At 43.8% G+C, this 21,902-nt stretch overlaps 1 protein-coding gene across 1 annotated transcript in view; it reads right to left on the bottom strand.

Moving 5' to 3' along the window:
* Positions 1 to 11,953, bottom strand: part of ndnf (neuron-derived neurotrophic factor) — a 37,977-nt gene extending 26,024 nt beyond the window's left edge. The window contains exon 1 of the mRNA XM_038791834.1: positions 11,607 to 11,953. Within this exon, the coding sequence (XP_038647762.1) occupies positions 11,607 to 11,626 (20 nt within the window). The 5' untranslated portion in view covers positions 11,627 to 11,953. The remainder of the gene's footprint in view (positions 1 to 11,606) is intronic.
* Between the last annotated feature and the right edge of the window lie 9,949 nt (positions 11,954 to 21,902).

Below are 21,902 nucleotides of genomic sequence, written 5' to 3'. Positions count from 1 at the left end.
TGAAAATACATCTTTGGCTCCTTGTGGAAAGTGTTGAAGAATAAAGCAACATGGTTTGTTGGGTGTGGAGAATGATGAGGGTGAGGGAGACTGTTAGATATAGTGTTCTTTGAAGAGATCATTGCCATGACCCCTGGGAAAGTCAGGTATGGGATGGGATGGGTCAACAGCTCCGGTTAGGCTAGACGCAAATTGTCAGTTGGAATTTACACCCTGGCTGTGCCTTCCATCTCGTTCTGCAAATATCTCCTGCATCTCCAGACATTGATTTTATTTATTAATGCCTGTTTCTTCTCTCTCTGGATCAATGACTGGTGATGGAAGGCCTTCCTTGCGCCCTGTTCGCAATTGTCATTTAGTGCCGGCTTCAAACGCCTGGCCTCCTTATGAACCCAATAAACATGTTTCTTGACAAGTTCATTTCCACGCCACTTCTTCGCTTTTACGGTTTTTCATTATCTGGCCTCATTTAATAGCAGCGAGCCCCGCTGCTCGTGCCTGTACACAGATCCCTCCCGTGGATCCAGTTAAAGGGGCAATGTCCTTTTCTGGGGATTGATTTTAACAGCGTTCAGGAAGACTTAAATGAACATTTATTTTAATCACGAAACGTACCCTGTAATCATTTCAGAGGTCTGTGTGTTTTTGGTAGCGAATTACATACATCTACATTCTAATTTAGAAAGTTTTAATTTTACTAATTCAAATCTGCTTCTCACAACACAATCGATATAATTGCCATTGGATCAGGTAGGCTGTCCTCTTTTTTTAAAAATGTGCACCCCGCTGCAAACGCGCTTCAGGGAGCATCATTATTTCCACTAACAGCAGAAACATGAACGTTGTATACTGTCACGAAAGAGATTGCGTTACAGCTCATTTGCGTGTGTGTGTGAAATTGGGTTACAGCCCCTCTGACTAGGTGAGTGTATTTTGGATTACTCTGTGTGTGTTTTTAAGTTACAGTCCCTCTAACAGTGAGTCTATTTGCGTTGCAGAGTCTGCCTAAAGTTTGCGTTATAGTCTCTCGTACTCTGTGAGTGTTCTAGGGTTACAGTCTCTCTGTGAGTGTATTTGTGTTACAGTCTGAGTAAAGTTTGGGTTACTGTCTCTCTGACTGTGAGTGCAGTTGGGTGACAGTCTCTCCAACTGTCAGTGTATTTGTGTTGCAATCTCTGTCTAAAGTTTGGGTTACAGTCTCTCTTCCTGTGTGATGTATTTGGGTTTCAGTCTCTGTGAGTGGATTTGTGTTACAGTCTGACTAAAGTGTGGGTTACAGTCTCTTACTGTGTCAGTGTATTTGGGTTACAGTCTCTCTGACTGTGAGTGCATTTGGGTTACAGTCTCTCTGACGGAGTGTATTTGGGTCAATCTCTCTGACTGTGAGTGTATTTGGGTTACAGGCTCTCTGACTGAGTGTATTTGCGTCAGTCTGTCTGATTGTGAGTGTATTTGGGTTGCAGTCTCTGAGTGGAGTTTGGGTTACAGTCTCTGTGTGGGAGTATTTGGGTTACAGTCTCTCTGACTGTGAGTATATTTGGGTTACAGTCTCTGACTGAGTGTTTCTGGATCAGTCTCTCTCACTGAGTGCATTTGGGTTACAGTGTCTCTGACTGTGAGTGTATTTGGTTATAGTCTCTGACTGTGAGTGTATTTTGGTTGCACGTCTCTGACTGAAGGTGGGCTACAGTCTGACTAAAGTCTGGGTTACAATCTCTCTTATGTGAGTGTATTTGGGTTGGAGTCTCTGACTGTAGTTTGGGTTACAGTCTCTCTGACTGAGTGAATTTGGGTTACAGTGTCTCTGACGGAGTGTATTTGGGTCAGTCTCTCTCACTGTGAGTGTATTTGGTTTACAGTCTCTGTGAGTGTATTTGGGTTACAGTCTGTGTGGGTGTATTTGGGTTGCAGTCTCTGTGTGAGTGTATTTGGGTTACAGTCTCTGTGTAAGTGTATTTGGGTTATAGTCTCTGTGTGAGTGTATTTAGGTTACAGTCTCTGTGTGAGTGTATTTGGGTTATAGTCTCTGTGTGAGTGTATTTAGGTTACAGTCTGTGGGTGAGTGTATTTGGGTTGCAGTCTCTGTGTGAGTGTATTTGGGTTACAGTCTCTGTGTGAGTGTATTTGGGTTACAGTCTCTGTGTGAGTGTATTTGGGTTGCAGTCTCTGTGTGAGTGTATTTAGGTTACAGTCACTGTTTCAGTGTATTTGGGTTACAGTCTCTGTGTGAGTGTATTTGGGTTACAGTCTCTGTGTGAGTGTATTTGGGTTACAGTCCCTGTGCAAGTGTATTTGGGTGACAGTCTCTGTGTGAGTGTATTTGGGTTATAGTCTCTGTGTGAGTGTATTTGGGTTACAGTCTCTGTGTGAGTGTATTTGGGTTGCAGTCTCTGTGTGAGTGTATTTGGGTTATAGTATCTGTGTGAGTGTATTTGGGTTGCAGACTCTGACTGAAGTTTACGTTACAGTCCCTGTGCAAGTGTATTTGGGTTGCAGTCTCTGTGTGAGTGTATTTGGGTTACAGTCTCTGTGTGAGTGTATTTGGGTTACAGTCTCTGTGTGAGTGTATTTGGGTTACAGTCTCTGTGTGGGTGTATTTGGGTTACAGTCTCTGTGTGAGTGTATTTGGGTTGCAGTCTCTGTGTGAGTGTATTTGGGTTACAGTCTCTGTGTGAGTGTATTTGGGTTATAGTCTCTGTGTGAGTGTATTTGGGTTACAGTCTCTGTGTGAGTGTATTTGGGTTATAGTCTCTGTGTGAGTGTATTTGGGTTACAGTCTCTGTGTGAGTGCATTTGGGTTACAGTCTCTGTGTGAGTGTATTTGGGTTATAGTCTCTGTGTGAGTGTATTTGGGTTACAGTCTCTGTGTGAGTGTATTTGGGTTACAGTCTCTGTGTGAGTGTATTTGGGTTACAGTCTCTGTGTGAGTGTATTTGGGTTATAGTCTCTGTGTGAGTGTATTTGGGTTACAGTCTCTGTGTGAGTGTATTTGGGTTATAGTCTCTGTGTGAGTGTATTTGGGTTACAGTCTCTGTGTGAGTGCATTTGGGTTACAGTCTCTGTGTGAGTGTATTTGGGTTATAGTCTCTGTGTGAGTGTATTTGGGTTACAGTCTCTGTGTGAGTGTATTTGGGTTACAGTCTCTGTGTGAGTGTATTTGGGTTATAGTCTCTGTGTGAGTGTATTTGGGTTACAGTCTCTGTGTGAGTGTATTTGGGTTATAGTCTCTGTGTGAGTGTATTTGGGTTACAGTCTCTGTGTGAGTGCATTTGGGTTACAGTCTCTGTGTGAGTGTATTTGGGTTATAGTCTCTGTGTGAGTGTATTTGGGTTATAGTCTCTGTGTGAGTGTATTTGGGTTATAGTCTCTGTGTGAGTGTATTTGGGTTATAGTCTCTGTGTGAGTGTATTTGGGTTATAGTCTCTGTGTGAGTGTATTTGGGTTATAGTCTCTGTGTGGGTGTATTTGGGTTACAGTCTCTGTGTGAGTGTATTTGGGTTACAGTCTCTGTGTGAGTGTATTTGGGTTATAGTCTCTGTGTGAGTGTATTTGGGTTATAGTCTCTGTGTGGGTGTATTTGGGTTACAGTCTCTGTGTGAGTGTATTTGGGTTATAGTCTCTGTGTGAGTGTATTTGGGTTATAGTCTCTGTGTGAGTGTATTTGTGTTACAGTCTCTGTGTGAGTGTATTTGGGTTATAGTCTCTGTGTGAGTGTATTTAGGTTACAGTCTCTGTGTGAGTGTATTTGGGTTACAGTCTCTGTGTGAGTGTATTTAGGTTACAGTCTCTGTTTCAGTGTATTTGGGTTACAGTCTCTGTGTGAGTGTATTTGGGTTACAGTCTCTGTGTGAGTGTATTTAGGTTATCGTCTCTGTGTGAGTGTATTTGGGTTATAGTCTCTGTGTGAGAGTATTTGGGTTATAGTCTCTGTGTGAGTGTATTTGGGTTACAGTCTCTGTGTGAGTGTATTTAGGTTATAGTCTCTGTGTGAGTGTATTTGGGTTATAGTCTCTGTGTGAGTGTATTTGGGTTGCAGTCTCTGACTGAAGTTTGGGTTACAGTCTCTGTGTGAGTGTATTTGGGTTGCAGTCTCTGACTGAAGTTTGGGTTACAGTCTCTGTGTGAGTGTATTTGGGTTATAGTCTCTGTGTGAGTGTATTTAGGTTACAGTCTCTGTGTGAGTGTATTTAGGTTACAGTCTCTCACTATTTTGAGTTAGCGGCTCTCTGACTGAGTTTTCAATTAGTCTCTTTCCCCTCGATTGCATTTTGGGTTACAGTCTCTTCAATGTGAGTTGAAGATTACAGTCTGTCTGTCTGTGAAGGGTATTTTGCATTACCAGTATTTCTCTCTCTGACTGTATTTAGGGTCCCAGTCTCCTCAATATGAGTTTTAAATTACAGTCTCTCTGGCTCCCTCTCTCTCTGACTGTGTATTTTGGGTTACAGCCTCTCTAATTTGTTTTCTTGGTGACAGTTTATTTGACTGTAAATGTGGTCTGGGTTAGAGCTCTCCTTCCTGATTGTGTTGTGTTTTGGGTTATGGTGTCTGACTATGTGTGTGTGTATTTTGGTTCCAGCTTCTAACGCTAAAATTGTGAGTATGTGTTTTGGGTTAAGTCCCTTTCTCCCCTGGTCTCTCCATTCCTTGGGCCATCATATAGCCTCATGCTGCTGATAGGTAAGTGATTGGAGCCCATGGCTGATGCTGCTGTCACCGCGATTTCTTGTGTAAGATCCAGAAGAGCTTTAAGTCCGTCTGCCCTCCACGAAATTTGTAGCGTTGAGTCGCGGAATTAACTGTTGAAGACAAATTCTACGGTCGCATCTTGCATGACTGAGATTGAGATGAACCTGAAAATGTAACATTGCCGAATACACACGGGTTTGTTTCAAAGTTGGCCACCTGGAACAAATAAGGCGCAGTGTTTTATTATAGGGAACGGAGCGGAACGATTGGGAAGTACAGATAGAAAATTATAAGGCAGCGCAATTGAGATGTTTAAACTTTGTTCTGTCCCGTTTTATGTATCGCTGCAGTTAAATAAACAAGGGATTTTCAGCAATCCGAGAAGATTTTGGTGGTTTAAGATTTCCGATTTGAATTCCCTTGTATTGTGTAAACCACAAGATCACTTTTCAAAGCTGCAGCTGCATTTGCATTTTATATATCCCACTTACCTACTTATCTCGCTATTTATATTCTCGAAATAAACACTGGTAATTTGATTACCTCATTCCTACTTTTATCTCTTCGAAGTTATTAAGGGGGCATTAGTTTAAATGAATAATTATTCTGCCCCCTCCCCATGATGATGTAACAGTTGCTGAAAAGTCACTCCTTAAAACCGACCTTTTGGTCATTTGTCCAACTCTCTCATGTGACTCCATGCCAGGATTTTCTTACATTGGTTTCAGCAAGTTAAAGGCGCTATATCAATGCAAGTAGCTTTGGTTCAGGGAGTACTGCTGTTGTGAATGAGTAAGACTTGTCTGCATCATCAGTCCTGGCAGATTTATAAATCAATAATATTTAATTATGAATTCTAATGAAAGGCCATCGACCTGAAACATTAACTCTGTTTCTCTCCCTACAGATGCTGCCAGACCTGCTGAGTTTATCCAGTATTTTCTGTCTTATTTCAGATTTCCAGCATACTTTTTGCATAAATCAAGTTGCTGCCTTTTGAACTCAAATGAAAATCGCTTATTGTCACAAGTAGGCTTCAAATGAAGTTACTGTGAAAAGCCCCTAGTCGCCACGTTCCGGCGCCTGTTCGGGGAGGCTGGTACGGGAATCGAACCCGCGCTGCTGGCCTGCCTTGGTCTGCTTTAAAAGGCAGTTATTTAGCCCTGTGCTAAACCAGCCCTGATTTCTGGGGATGGGAATTCAGATTGGGACTGCTCAAAAATGTAGTCATCTCGCCACTTTTGGCTGAGTTGACAGGCGCGCGATAGAAAAAGGCACAGTTGGGATAAAACACTGCAGGAGGACCCCAATCACTTTCTGCCTTGGCCTAAATAGTGAAGATTGAGTTCCAAGGACTATAATTTTATCCCCTGTGAATTGTGTGGGGCATGGTGGCACAGTGGTTAGCAGTGCTGCCTCACAGCAACAGGGATCCAGGTTCGATTGGATGACTCTGTGGAGTTTGCACTGGGGTTTCGTCCGCTCCAAAGGTGTGTAGGTTACAGGTGGATTGGCCACGTGAAATTGCCCCTAAATATCCAGGGATGTGCAAGCTGGGTTACCGGACGGAGGCCTGGCTAGGGTGTTCTTTCGGAGGTTCGGTGCAGACTCGATGGGCCAAATGACTTCCTATGCACTGTAGGGATGCTATGATAATTCTATGAATGAAATTTAAATTATTATCAACCAAACCAATCCTAAACTTCATAGTGCATGACCATGTCCGGGGAGACGGGGCGGGGGGGGGGGGGGGGGGGGGGGACACAGACAGAGAACCTGTCACAAAGCAGCAGAGCTTTTGATGAAGCCTGTGACCCCCCCCCCCCCCATTTGGATTTGGTGTAAAGGAAAGTAATTGGAGTGAAGTTGCAGATTACAGAACGGAGCAACCAGCTAAGGAAGCGAATGGCTTCTACCCGCCATAATGAACCCGAGATAATAGGGAGGGGAGGGGAAGGGCGGTGGGGGGGGGGGGGGGGGGGGATAGAATGGAAGGGGAAACTTGAATTTATATTGCACCTTTCGTAATCCGAGGACGTCATAAAGTGCTTTAAAAATCAATGAAGTTGTATGTTGAAAGGTGGTCATTTTCCAATTTGCAGGCAAAGCAAGCCCTGACATTGGAAACTGTGGTAATAACCAAATAATCTGGGTTTCTTTTAAATAATGAGGAATCATTATTGGCCAGGACACTGGGGAACGCCCCCCTCCCTCATTGAATTTTAAAGCACTTTGTGTCGTCCTGGGATTACGAAAGGTGCTATATAAATGCAAGTTTCTTCTTCTATTCTCCCCTTCCCTTCCCCTCCCTATTATCTCGGGTTCATTAGGGCGGGTAGAAGCCATTTGCTTCCTTAACTGGTTGCTCCGTTCAATAATCTGATAATCATCCTGGCGCCATTGGATGTTGACACCCACCCAGAAGGGCAGGTAGCACCTTCATTTGGCTGAATATTTCTATTAGAACATAGACCACACAGTGCAGAAGGAGGCCATTTGGCCCATCAAATCTACACCGACCCACTTAAGCCCTCACTTCCATCCTATCACCATGACCCAATAACCCTCCTAAACATTTTGGTTATTAAGGGCAATTTATCATGGCCAATCCACCTAACCTGCACGGCTTTGGACTTTGGAGGAAATCGGAGCACCCGGAGGAAACCCACGTGGACACGAGGAGAACGTGCAGACTCCGCACAGACAGTGACCCAGCCGGGAATCGAACATGGGACCCTGGCACTGTGAAGCCACAGTGCTATCCACTTGTGCTACCGTGCTGCCCACATTGAACAGCTAAGTCTGTCCAGAGGTTTGTGCTTAAGTCTCTGGAGTGGACAGGAGAATGGGACAGAGCGTGAAAGAAAAAAACAGAGATCACGATTCTGGCTGAAGTTGAGAAGAGAGAAAGAGAGAGCATAAAACAAGACAGAGAAGTAATGAGAGTCAGCTTGAAACAAGTGGAGAGTTGACAGGGGAAGATCAAAACAGCTTGAAAGAGTGGTGGAGAGGAAGAACTCGAAGCAGGGAGGGACAGCATTAGCGGGGAGGGGGGGATAAAACTGAGAGGGAGAAGCAGACACACATAAAGTAGTAAATCGAGCAGAACAGAGCAAGAAAGTGAAAGCGACGGAGATTTACTCATCAATGAATAATCATGTGTGCTGACCAGTCATTGCCCGCTATTTATAAACAGCCACTTTTGGTCCTGTGGGTGAACGCGGTTTGTTTTATTTTGTCTATCCATGAAATCCCATTTGCCACAGATCCTGTCTGAATCAAATGCAGGATTGGGCAGGTGTGATTTGGGGTTAGGCAGTGGGTTCGATACAGTAACACTGAGCAGGGGCTCGCCGATATCACACATGCAAATATCTCCACTCCAACTGAAGAGCAGGTCCGCCTTCCAAGAGTTTTTTTTTTAAAACAGTAAATTGTTTAATCACCAACAAGTCCAAACATTGAGCCGGAAGTTAGTGCATCTTCAAACACATGTTTAATCTACAGCCTCAATTGACGTGAGGTAGTGTGCAAGTTAGGGAACATGGTGCTTATAAAGTTTGTACTGGATTATTCCAGCTTTACAGAACCTTCATTATAAATAAATCACAGAAAGCTCTTCACGTGTGATAATTTTGTCAAATATTTTATTATTAGTGACACGGTAAGCGCAGAGAATTGAGTTGCCTTCAATGCTGTGGAAAATGACAGGTATTACACAGCAATGAAAAGAGACAAGTGTTCCAAACATTATTGAACCTCTTATTTACGGCGCCAAGTTCAAAGTCTGAGTAATATTAGATGTGTAGTAATCTGACGAACGAACAGAAATATTTCATCATATGCCCTTCAGCAGCAGTGGGTTGATCAGGACTGGTCCCCACAGCCGATCTGTGTAGCACATTTGTACAAAGGGAGGTTGCTCTTCTGTTTTGATGAATGTTGCGGTCGGCTCGCATGTTGTATGAAGGAGAATTAGAGATCAGATTACATTACAAGTACTGCACTTTTTTTTTATTCGTCTACGTTTGAAGGTTGGCCGCAACTATGTTGATTAAAGCGACGAGCTCTAAACCGCAGAAGTTTGTAACTTTTATCTAATTGCGTTTTTTTATGCGAAGACAGATTTTAAATATAAGTTATATATATGTATGAGGCCACTTATCCTCTTCTGCCTAGCACGCTAACTGTCATCTGAGAGTAGAGCATGCATTTGGAAAACTTGTATTTATGGAATTGTTTCTTTAAATGTCCAACCACCTCCCTTCAAAGTGACTCCACATTGCAGCTTGAGCCCAGTGTGGATTCTCATTGATGTATTCTGTAAGTAATTAACAACCTCGCCAGATAACCGTGCTTTGGTAAAGCGATGCTTCTTAGTGTGCGATGATTACATTTGTGATCTTTTAAACTCGAGATGATGTCTCGCGTTTTATTGATTTCAAAACAAACTTCGTCTTCAAAATAATTTGGCAAAGGCACCCTCCGTTAGAAAAGTAGACACAACAAAGAAATCTGGGGACGGCACTGTTTGAGTGTATGGGCGTAAGACTACTTATTGGCGGGGTTAATTGGAAAGTCGAATCTTCCTAAACCGTCTCACATTAACGAATTCCAGAACACAACATACACAGCCGGGACAAGCACTTTGATACTCTCAACCTCCCTAACCATTTTGCATCTTCCTATTTGCTGCTGGGGTGTCAACGGCCACGACGCCGAGTAAGTGACAAGCACACACAACTGGCACTGTTCACCAGATTATTCTTTGTAATTAGTTTTCCGCACTGGAGTCCGCAAGCCTGTTGAAATGACACTTCCAGGCTTCAAGCCTGTTGGGTGTCTGTGTAGCTGGAGAGAACAGGGCCATTAAAGGGTTAAAGTGTCGGTCTCTAAAGGCAGACTGACTGAACTGATAACTATCTCAGCCCAAAGGGCTTTGAACTACGAACAGACGAAGGGGGGAAAAGAGTTAATTGTATTTCACGTCAGATGTGCGTTAGACCCACCAATACCAAGGAGACAGAGAACACAATTGATTCGAATATCGTTCCCTCAACCTGGAAAGTTTCGGAAATTTTCAAGGTGGGAAGGGTGAGAGCAGATAGACAGATGACGATCAAAGGAAGAGCGCAGGATCTGGTGTGGTAGTCGGGGGTTAGAATTTAGGCAGAAAGGGGATGAAGGAGCAGAGATCGGATTAAGAAGCGGGCGAGTGTGTAGATCTGAGCCTGGTGACTTCTGTTCCGGACCCTGTGCTTATTGTGTTCCCGGCTGAGGTAGACAAATGTTTAATCAGTCAGGGAATCAGAGGTAGTGGGGATAAGGCGGGAAAGTGGATTTGAGGAATATATCCGAACAGCCATGATCTCATTGAATGGCGGAGCAGACTCGATGGGCCGAACGGCCCACTTATACTCCTACCTCTTATTGAACTCGAACTAGAAAGGCTGCTGGAATCTTCCTGTGGGGAAAGAGGTTCGGAGGACAGATCGGGGCTTGGATTCTAACTAAAACTTGAAATGAGATCTGTCGTGTACTTCAACTGATATCTGCCTTTGCTTTGACTAAATCAGCTTCAGTTAAAAAAAACAAGAGCCAAACTGCACACTGCTTGCCTCCAGTATCATCCGGTCAGTGGGAAGATTTAAAAAAAGGAGAAACAGTTACCTTCCGTTGAGTTGCTGACTAACGGTGAAGGATGGGCAGAGCCGGATATGGGTCTCTGTGATCAGTTTTACAATTGGGGACATAATCTGATTTGTCTCTTGTCCAGATGCTAGCGCATGATCTATCTTTGTTTGCGAAGGCAGCGCTGCAAGAAACTCCAATAAGTATGTATTACAAAAGAAGTTGACAAAGTGAGGCTGGGTTGGGTTGATTGATGTAGAGTGACCATAATTACTGCCGGCATGTTATTGGTGAAGAGAAGTTGACTTGCTTGTCCAGCCACGTTAGAACCAATTGCTTCCTGTCGATTTACTAGTAAATACCAACATTCAGCAATTTCACATTTCCTAATTATTGTGCCCCCCCCCCCCCCCCCCCCCTTTCTGGGCAGCTTTCAGTGTTTCTTGCTTCTGATTTATCCTCCTCCCCCTCCCCAAATACTAGTAAAATGTCACTTCAATGCCAACCTCCTTGACATTGCTCGGCAAGCGACTGCACTCCATCACCATTTTCTACTGTGAAGTTGTGTGTTAATGTTATGCTGTTCGCAGGTGCTGTAAAGGTCAACCCCAATAATTAAATCCTTTCTCCATTATTAAAAAATGTTTTCAAAACAATGGTGTTGGTAATATTGTTGCGAGAGTTTCCTAAGGCAACATACACTATAACTATTCGATGAAGCCCCTCAAGCAAACAAAGTGTCACCAGAAAGAACCTACATGTCAAAATCAATAATCCACAACGCCTACATGAGATTCATTCGAAATAACTGGACTAATCACCTTGGTAGCGTTATTTCGATGAGGCATAATCTCCAACCTGTCTTATTATATACTTTTTTCCAGACAGCGAACAAAAACGTGTGACCAGTCGCTAATCAGAACATGTCACCAAGTTTTAAAAAGCACCAGAAATATCGTACGCTCACTTCTCTTTTCACAGTATCAGTAAAAAAGTCAAAACGGAAGATTATCTGTAAAGAAAATTAGGGGTGAAAATTGTTGGACATCACATAGAAGTGTTGGACATTATTACAACACCTCTTTATTAATATAACAAGTACTCCTTTACTGTCTGGATTAAATACAACAGCGCGCATATTAAGGTCATCAGTAACATGAATGCAACCAATTTCAGATCAATATATGACATGGGATGTCTGCTCGAACTCAAGGGACTTACTTTTTTCCCAGTGACATTTATTTTGCTACGCGATTTTCTCGAGGTGGGTGAATAGTGTTTCTTACCTTGACGTCATCATTTGCATTGCAAACTTCCAATTCTGTTAGTCCAGTTTGTTTTTCCTCGCTTAAAATTCCACACTTCTTTTGAGGAGCAGGCGGGAGGCTAAGATCGATGCTCGATGGATACAGAGAGAACCTGGAGAATTGCCAGAATGAAACTATCCTTGTTTGTGCATGTGGCTTATTTTCCCCCTCCTCTCTCTCTCTCTCTTCTAATTTCCGTAAAAGCCAAGTCTTGGAAGTGACCGATTAAAGGTTGAGTCAGGTTGTCTGGAGGATCTGCTTTGCCTCTGGGCAGTCAGTAAGCTTGGCTTCCACAGTGCAAGAGGTGAGAGTGAATCAAACTGTACTCACTCCGTCCCGTCCCGGGCGTTCCGCCAATCAGAGTCGTTGGCAGCGCACGTATTCGCCAATCACCGATCAGCAGCTCAACCGGGCCAATCGGGAGGGAGATGAGTGGCGGCCAGGCCACCAATGGGAGAGAGAGAGCGTGTGGCTTTGGCCAATGGCGGGGCGGACCCAGCCACTGCCTTGCCTTTATGAATGAAAAGCCACTGGGCGGAGCCAAGCGTCGCACAGGCCGGACTCCGGGCGAGAGAGACAGGCGGAGGAGGCTCCGTGAGAAACAGTGCGGACCTCGGAGAATTTACCATGTTTCAAATAACAAGCAAATGCAGCGGGAACAATTCCTGCATCTGACTTTGCTGTGCGGAGTTCCAGTTGTTGGAATATGGGATGGGATGGGATGGGGGGTGGGGTGGGGGGAGGGGGCTGCCCCAGCCCCTGCCCTAGCCCCTGCCCCAGCCCCTGCCTCTGCCCCAGCCCCTGCCCCTGCCCCGTGTTCATTGTACTCCTCAATCTGTTCACATAGATATTTAGTCAGACAAAATGATTTACCGCCACCGGCTTCCTTCTTAAACAAATAAACAGAATCACCTCCCCACCAAAGATGCAAAAATCCCATCTGAATTCTTCATCAAATTGTAATAGATGTTTGACAGATTTTCTGGATGAGCTAGTTTCTGCACGTGTTGCTGACACACAGGTTTACCTGGAGTATTGGGCGGTCTGTTTAATGCGGTTAGGGTTGTGAGGGTGTGTGTGGTGGGCGGGTGTGGGGCTGTGGGGGTGTTGGGGGGCATGTGTGTGGAGTGGAATAGTGTGTGTGTGTGTGTGTGGGGGGGGGGGTATGTGTATGGTGTGGGTAATTGGGCTGTGTGTGTGCGGTGTGTGGGGGGGCTGTGGGTGGGTGTTGGGGGGCATGTGTGTGGGGTGAGAGAGTGTGTGTGGGGGGTATGGGTGTGTGTGTGTGAGTGGGCTGTGTGGGGGGGGGGGTGTTAGGTGGGATGTGTGTAGGGGGAGTTGGGCTGTGTTTGTGAGGTAGGGGGAGGTTGGGCTGTATGTGTGGGGGGTTTTGTGTGTGTGTGTGGGCTGTGTCTGTGAGTGGGCTGTATCTTGGGCGGGTGGGGACTCTGGCACACTGACACCAGTAATGTGTTTTTTATTGTCACATTGCGACTTTTACGGCTCAAAGGCTTTAGATACAAAGATGTTTCAAATTTGTCACAAATCGTGACAAATCGCACCTGGCCCACCACTCATTTCGGCCAAGGGGTTTTATTTCATTAGCAACACGGCGACAGAGGCTGAAAGACGGGACAGTGCAGCTCAGACAGGAAGGACAATCAGAGACAAGGGACAGAAAACGGACTGATCCAGGGAACGAGGTGGAAATATCGAAATATATTCACAGTTCTACTTTTAACTTACCTGATACATTGTATACAGTTGATAACCAAGTCTTGACTTTGTGGCACATTAGCAAACCATTCGTTTTGCCTTTGCTGTCCATCTTGAATAATTCTACCTAGTTGTAAATTCTCAATACTTATAACAACCTAAGACGTTTTAAAATAGGAGAACATCTGTTTCCAAAGAACGGGGGGGGGGGGGGGGGTTAGTGCCCTAATTGTCACTGAACCAGAACTAATGGTGGGGAGTGTGGGAAGGTCGAGTCCCACCCAGATATTACAATTTGAATTCAATAATCTGGAATTAAAAGTCTAATGATGTCGATTGTCGTAAATATTCATTTGCTTCACTAAGGAAATCTGTCGCCCTTATGCGGTCTGGCCTACATGTGACTCTAGCTTCATAGCAATGTGCTTGACTCTTAAATGCCCTCAGGCCCCACCTCCCATGGATGAGTAAAATAAACATTCAATCGTCCTGAACAAAAAATAAAGCGGCCAAGGCCAAACCGCTCGTGGATAGTTACTCTGGACCAATAAATGCTGAGGATACAACGCTGATGTGGCGGTGTCTGTAAAAGGGATACACTTGGCCCGCCGCCAGCTCATCTTTTCTGGCCTTAGACGGTTATATAGGGCTGCCCAGCAAATCCAGCCGGTAAACGTGTGTTTCATGTCTTTCTGAGGAGTAAATCTGCTGACACGAACTCGACAAGATGAAACGGCGCGGTTTCTAATGAATGGGGGCAGATTAGTGTTTGATCAACACACGTGCAGATGGGGTGGCTTCAGTTTGGTGCTATCGCTTCTTTCATGGCTTGTACAACTCAATCTTCTATCTCTGCAAAAACAAATGTCACTGCTTCCAAAGGGTAAACAGCTGCAGATGAGTGGCGTGCTCTGAGCACACATTTCCAGATTAAATAAAATCAAAATATGAACTAACAGCGGCAGCAAGGGGCCTTGTACACGTTCCCCATCTAGTGGCCGATCGGAGTGCAGCGGCTCTCCTGAGTGGTGACCTCCTGGTTGCGTTAATATCTGTGCAATTTCCAGGGTACTGTTTCAGGGCTGATAATGATTTAAAAACTCATTATTGCATTGAAATAGGAAAGAAAAATCATCCCATGTGCGACACGCCCGTACTTAATCTAATTTTAAATAGATTTTAGTCGGTCCCTGTCTACAGACCGAACCTTTGAAAATGAGTGGTATACATTTAATGTGTGGTGGGCATCAGCAACATGCAGTTTTGTAAGGGACCTGGTGTAATACTGAATTACAGCGGTCAGCGAAAGAGACGGGAGAGTGCGCCTGCACACAAAAGACCAAAACAACCAATTTTACAGATTTTATTTTCGGAATTCGATTTAGTTTTAAACTGGTGGTTTTCACACGTTTCAACAGAAGACAACGATCAAATGTTTTGACAACGTTGATTGCTTCTTTTAATAATTCAGAGTATTTCATTCCCTTCTGCTGTTTGATAACAGACGTGTTTAAAAATCCTCTTATGATTTTCCATTGTGAAGCGCTCTTGTGCAAGTGACTACTTGGTCCCGTTACATTTGCTTGCAGAACCCCCCCCCCCCCCCCGCTTTATTTTCAATTTCTGGCGGAACCAATAAGCAGACATCCTGTGGAAAGAATGCCAGCATGTCACCAGCCCCATCCTGTGGAAAGAGAGTGAACTGCAGTCCTCCACATCTCCCCAAGAGTCAGCAAACATCACAAAAAAATCACATCATCAAACTCTTACACCAGCGTTTTTATAGGAAGTAAAAGCAATGGTTTCAGGGATGTTCTGACTACAGGGACTAGGCAGACATTTAGTCCGGCGTGAAGAAACTTCGTAACCATTTCAACTACAAATTTATTCCTTTTAGGAGAGGAAGGCAAAACAGCCAAATCCTTGAATTGTCCACCACCAATGCATCCCACTTAGAGATTTGTTGCTGCCTCATGGTGAAAATTGTTGACCCAATTTTAGCTGCGGAGCATTTCCTTATCAAATGTTATCAGTCTTGTGGCGAACATGGGACAGATAGTCTGTCTACAGTATGTTCAACCTCAACCTGGAGGTTTAAAATATAAGCATGGATAAATGCAACAGGTTGTCCTTGTCACATGGGTTACCGGACAGTTAAGATGGTTATATTATTCTTCTCCTCTTTCACTGGGCGGCAACGGCCGAGCGAATAAGGGGATGGATCAAGGAGCCAGAAGCCAAGTGGGTGCGCGCGGAAGAGGCCTCCTGCAGGGGGACCTCCCTCCGGGCCCTCGCCACGGCAGCACTCCCATCCACACCCTCCAGTCCTGGAACCAGCTACGGCAGCAATTTGGCCTGATCAAAATGTCGGACAAGGCTCCCATCTGCAACAACCATATGTTCACATCAGCACTGACTGACACCACCTTCAAAAGGTGGGGGCAGGAGGGAGGGACACTGACAGTCAGGAACCTACACATCGACGGCAGGATTGCAACACTGGACGAACTGACAGAGAAATTCCAGCTAGCCAGGGGGAACAAGCTAAGGTATCTACAGCTCAAAAACTTCCTACGAAAGGAGACAAGGACGTACCCACAACCGCCACGACAGGCACTACTGGAAGAACTACTGGATGCAAGCATACTAGATAAAGGAAACTGTAGTGACATGTATGACCGACTGATAGAAAGGGCCGACACCGTACTGGACGCAACAAGAAAGAAATGGGAGGACGACCTGGGGATGGAGATAGGGTGGGAACTCTGGAGCGAAGCACTGCATAGGGTCAACTCCACCGCCACGTGCGCAAGGCTCAGCCTGCGCAACTAAAAGTGGTACATAGAGCCCACTTAACAAGAAACCGTATGAGTAGGTTCTCCCCGGAGGTGGAGGATAGATGTGAACGGTGCCAAAGAGGCCCGGCCAACCACGCCCACATGTTCTGGTCTTGCCCCAGACTTGCAATGTACTGGACAACCTTCTTCGAGGCAATGTCCAAAGTGGTGGGGATGAGGGTGGAGCCATGTCCGAAAGTGGCGGCCTTCGGGGTTTCGGATCAGCCAGATCTATTCCTGGGGAGGAGGGAGGACGCCCTTGCCTTTGCCTCCATGATAGCCCGCCGTAGAATCCTGTTCGGCTGGCGGTCAGCAGCACCACCCAAAGCTGCAGACTGGCTGTCCAACCTCTCGGAATCTCTCCAAATGGAGAAAATCAAATTCGCCATCCGAGGGTCAGATGATGGCTTCCACAGAATGTGGGAGCCATTCATGCGACTGTTCCAGGACCTGTTTGTGGCCAACGAACAAGCAGAAGAATTGCCAGGTAGCCAGGAATCAGGGGAAAGTCGGCAAAACATGAGAGGGAGAGATAGACCGGGAAGGGGGAGGGGGGACAGCTAAACCTAAGAGGAAAGAAAGGCGAATCACAGGAGGGGGGAAGGGGGGGAGAGGGGAGAGGCAGGAAATAAGAGAGTAGAACCAGGAAGGTGGGGGGGGGGGGGGGGGAGGCAGGGAAATGAGAGCCGGAAGGAAGGTACGGGATACAATAACGAACATGGCATCTCCAGGAGCAGGAAACGAGGAGCATAAAGACGAAAGACGGGAGGAATGGCAGAAGCGGAGGTGAGCGCGAGACGGCAGCGAGATACGTCCGGGAGAAGCAAGCGACAACACCAACACCAAACCCATTCGAATATTGCCCACTGTAATTTTTTCTCTGGCACCCAAATGTATATTTACCTCCTCAGTCTCCACCCTCCCCCCCTCCCTTCCCCCCACCAACAGTCGCCCACTTATGTGTTGTAAATAATTTTGCCAGGTGTACAGAGTTGCTGCTGTTGAGCTGGTGCACAATACCCTACCAGTTATTCTATTTTTTTTAATTGTATTTTTTTATTTTATTTACTATTTTCTTTTCTTTGGTATGTTTGGGTGTGCCCTTCTCTTCTATATATGTGTGTGTATATATATGTATATATATATATATATATATATATGTCTCTTTTGCTGTGTACATAACGGTAAATATACTTTGTTCAAAAACCCAATAAAAAACATTTGTTAAAAAAAAATTCTTCTCCTCTTTCTTCCTTTCACTGTCCAGCATGCATGATTCAGTGACAGTCCCAAAGGGTTGTGAATCTGTGGAATTCCCTACCTAGTGAAGCAGTTGAGGCTACCTCATTAAATGTTTTTAAGGCAAAGATGGATGGAATTTTGAACAGTAAAGGAATTAAGGGTTATGGTGAGTGGGCGGATAAGTGGAGCTGTGTCCACAAAAAGATCAGCCACGATCTTATTGAATGGTGGAGCAGGCTCAAAGAACCAGATGGCCTACTCCTGCTCCTAGTTCTTATGTCCTTCTGTTCTTATTAAAACTTCGGAGTTTACAATTTTAGCAGACTTTTCATTATCAGCATGAACACAAGGATCATCCTACTACCTTTGAAACCTTGGACAGGATTTCAAATATGAGCTTCTTAACAGCACCATCAGGCTGAAATGTGGGTCAGAAACCTGCACTATGTGGGGGAAAATCACTCTTTGAGATTTCCCCCAGAGCAGCATATTAATGGTTTAAGGTAGGGCATCACCAGACTACTAAACTGGCCCACGCTGCCTGCTGGAATCTGGAAACTGACTGGAAAATCCCAGTCGGCTGCCTTTAACAGGCATTCAGTGGCCGTTCATGAACTGTGATGGTTACCTACCATGCACAGGAGGTTAGCCCTGCCTCCTTTTATTCCACCCCTATCAAAATTCAGGCATGCTGGCCAGTGGGGCAATTTTTAGCTCCCACCCGTTCTCAGCCCCAGCAGGAGCTAAAAGTGCTGCCCCTTATAGTTGCTGACCAGCGAGAAGTGTGTGATTATTGAATCGGAGGTTGGCAGATTGTGATTTCTCACGTGGGGCCTTACTTAGTACAAGAGTTGTTTAGCCTGTAATTGGCCGCTAGAACATGTCGCAATTTCAAAGGGTTTTTAACCATACCATTTGTTCTCAGAATGATCCACATTCATCTATTTCCCTTTTTAGAAATGCCACATATTTTCTTGGCCTAAATTCAACTATTCTATGCTGCATTGGATTGATTTTGCAGAGAGGTTGATTGGCAGTCATTAACAATTAGCACATTGTTAAAAGAGTACTTATGCCATTAATTTCCAGACTTAGTTTTTTGGGGCACGTTTAACGAGCAATTAACACAGCAACTTCATGAAAATGACAAGGAAATTAAGAGTGAGATGCAGTTTCCATGAAGCTAAAGGCAATATGGCGCAAATAGTCTAGTAACTTGTGGTGATTCGCAATTCATGGGTCATCTCTCCCTCCCCTTAAGTTGCCTGCTAATTTACACTTTAATAATGGCATGTATCATTTAGACAATTATTTTTTAGCAAAATCTGGTCCAAAATGAAGTAAGGCATATAACAGCTGGCCAATATGATACCATCCATTTAGCGCTTCTGTCAAAGATTAATTTGTGTTTCTAAAGAAAGTGTTAGTTATCAGAATCACTTCCTTCCCCAGAAGAAAAAAACTAACTGGAGGAGAATTTTCACCATAGCAGGAAAGTGTTTTGAAATTTGACTTCATGAAATGGACTTTTCAAGGATGCTCTTAAATTAACTGTTCAAAGCTAGAAATTGCACTTGAATTTTACTCAGAGGAAATTAATCCGATAAGCGGAATTAAATCATTTCTGATTTAGTCAAAACAAGCTTTTCTACTACTTTGCCTTAATTGTATATGATTACTTAAGGAGCTAAGTGCTGACTGGAATGAGGTCCCTGTTACTCAAGTAAGGCTCAATATAATGAGGGCATAATATTTTCCAGAGTTGTGCATGCCATATGAAAGGATCATATGTAAGTGATGGCAACTTCAGGGTTAATCCAAATTTATGGCCCCACTGAAATGCTAAATTTATGTTTCTCACTTGTCCAAACCATTGCACAAATATGTATCAAGTCTGGCATTCATAACATCTCAGGTTACAAATCCCAAGTCATGTCATAAGAAATTGTAATTCAATTGGTCCCTGATCTGATCATAAAAGTGAATTATAAGACTAGTTGTGATACAAATATATCCTAAAATAGCACAAACATATATGCTGCAAGAGCCACATTCCAGTAGTAGCTAAATATATTCCTGTAACTGAGGAAATATTCAGGGTAGCAAAATATGGTTTTGGAAAAGAAAAATACACATCCATTTAAAAATAAATGCACAGTCCAAAATAACTGAAGTGTTCTATATCAGACTTATTTAAGCAAGAAAACTATTAAAAAGCAAATCTTCTTTGATTTAAAATTTATGTATAATTCACTCAGATCCTGATTGTGCAAAATAATAAACAATATTACTTCCTTATTCTTCTCATACTTCTTTACTGTGAAACAAAGTCTAGAAATTGCTATTAACGATATTAATGAGCAAAGGGTACATTCACACAAAGTTTATTATTCACCAAAGGCATTGATCTGTTTATTTTAAAATAACATTTTCCTTAAAATAATGGACAGAGGAGTGTAATGTACACTTATCAAGCACTTGTTAATATTGACTATAATGTTTGTACATTATACTATTTTTCTTGTTTAGAATTCTAAATCAAAAGCGTGGCTTTGAAGCATATTGGCTCATTAAATTTAGTGTAAAGAAGTGTCAGATACTATGATTTACTAAGGTGAAGAAAGCAAATATAATTACTGTTCAATGCATAATATTAAACTATGAAGGTCATAGAGTATTTTACCACCTGAGTAGGCTCTTCCTGATGTTGTCATGGCAATGTCTTATTGTCATCATTAATGATAAAGCTATGGTATTGTATACTGAAATCGTCACAAGGTAACAATTACTAATAACAATGAATGTTAAAGTGTCTAAATGTCTTATGTGCACATGCATGCATTTCTAATGGAAGCATTATGGAACAGTGCAAATGAATGTGACAAGCTATGAAGAAAGAGAGCAAGATTTTATGAAAAGATTATATGAAGCACAGAAGTTTTGGTAAAATTATGCAGAAGTCTGATTAGGAGCCACTACAGAATGAAAGGAATTAGTATGGAGGCCATTCTTGGGTTTATAAACTTCATTAAAATGTTCGGTATTCCTATTCCAATATATTTAATAACAGCAATTTCAGAATTAATCCAGGGAAAAGATAGATCCCAAGAAGTATGGGCAGAACGGCAGCACAGTGGTTAGCACTGCTGCCTCACAGCGCCAGGGACCTGGGTCAATTACAGCCTTGAGTGACTGTCTGTGTGGAGTTTGAACGTTCTCCCCATGTCTGCTTGGGTTTCCTCAGGGTGCTCTGGTTTCCTCCCACATTCCAAAGATGTGCAGATTAGGTGGACTGACCAAGCTAAAATTGTCCCTTAGTTTCCAGACATGTGCAGGTCAGGTGGAGTTACAGGGATAGGGCAGCGGAGTGGACCTGGGTAGGGATCGGAGGATTAGTGCGCACTCAATGGGCTGAATGACCTCCTTGTGCGCTGTAGGAATTCTATGATTCTATAAGTTTACATTAGAATTAAAGCTTTCAGATAATGTTTTCTATTACATTTCCAATGAATATGATTGAAAGAAAGTCGGCCTAATAAAAACTGAAAATAAGTGTATTAGTTCAATTGTAAAATAAGTGCCACATTGCTGAATTTTGCAGGGAACCCTGTATGAATTGCAGAATAGTTTTGCAAAGCAATTAGATAGCTGCTAATGGGTCATGCTTCCTTTTGTTTGCAAATGCTGCTATAGATGGGACTGTGTTCTGAAGAAGATTCATCTTGGATTTGAAACATTAACTCTGCTTGTCTCCCCACAGATGCTGCCAGACCTGCTGAGTTATTCCAATGCTTTCACTTTTTATCTCAGAGGATTATTTGGCTGGATTATATTGCAAAATTAAGCCACAATGTCATTTTACTTTCCTAATCCTAGCCCTTTACCAATGTGTAGGGCAGAAATATAATAACAGCAGTATATGTTACAGGCTGAAAGCTCAACTATGATCTGAACAAAACTCTTGCCAGTAGCATCCGCAGCACCATTAATATTTGCCACCAATGCAGCTTTTCATCCGGGAGGAAGATAGGTGATTGTTTATGCCTCTCAGGCATATGTCCCTCGCATATATTATAGAATTGTCAGGTGAGGAAAGTCAGAATAGGCAAGTTACTATCCATAGAATCCGTGTAATCCCTACAGTGCAGAAGGAGGCCATTTGGCCCATTGGGTCTGCACCGACCCTCCAAAAGAGGACCTTACCTAGGCCCCCTCCCCCACCCAATCCCTGAAACCCCGTAACAAAACCTAATACTTTGGACGCTAAGAGACAATATAGCATGGCCAATCCACCTAACCTGCACATCTTTGGATTATGGGAGGAAACCGGAGCACCCGGAGGAAACCTATGCAGACACGGGGAGAAAGTGCAAACTCCACACAGACAGCCACCCATGGTAGGAATCAGATCCAGGTCACTGGCACGGTGAGGCAGCAGTGCTAACCACTGTGCCGCCTTGCCGCCCTATCATTCATGTTC

The sequence above is a fragment of the Scyliorhinus canicula genome, chromosome 3 (assembly GCF_902713615.1).
Source record: "Scyliorhinus canicula chromosome 3, sScyCan1.1, whole genome shotgun sequence".
Taxonomy (NCBI): domain Eukaryota; kingdom Metazoa; phylum Chordata; class Chondrichthyes; order Carcharhiniformes; family Scyliorhinidae; genus Scyliorhinus; species Scyliorhinus canicula.
Note: the sequence above shows the minus strand (reverse complement) of the source record. Positions and strands in the feature narration are given on the sequence as shown.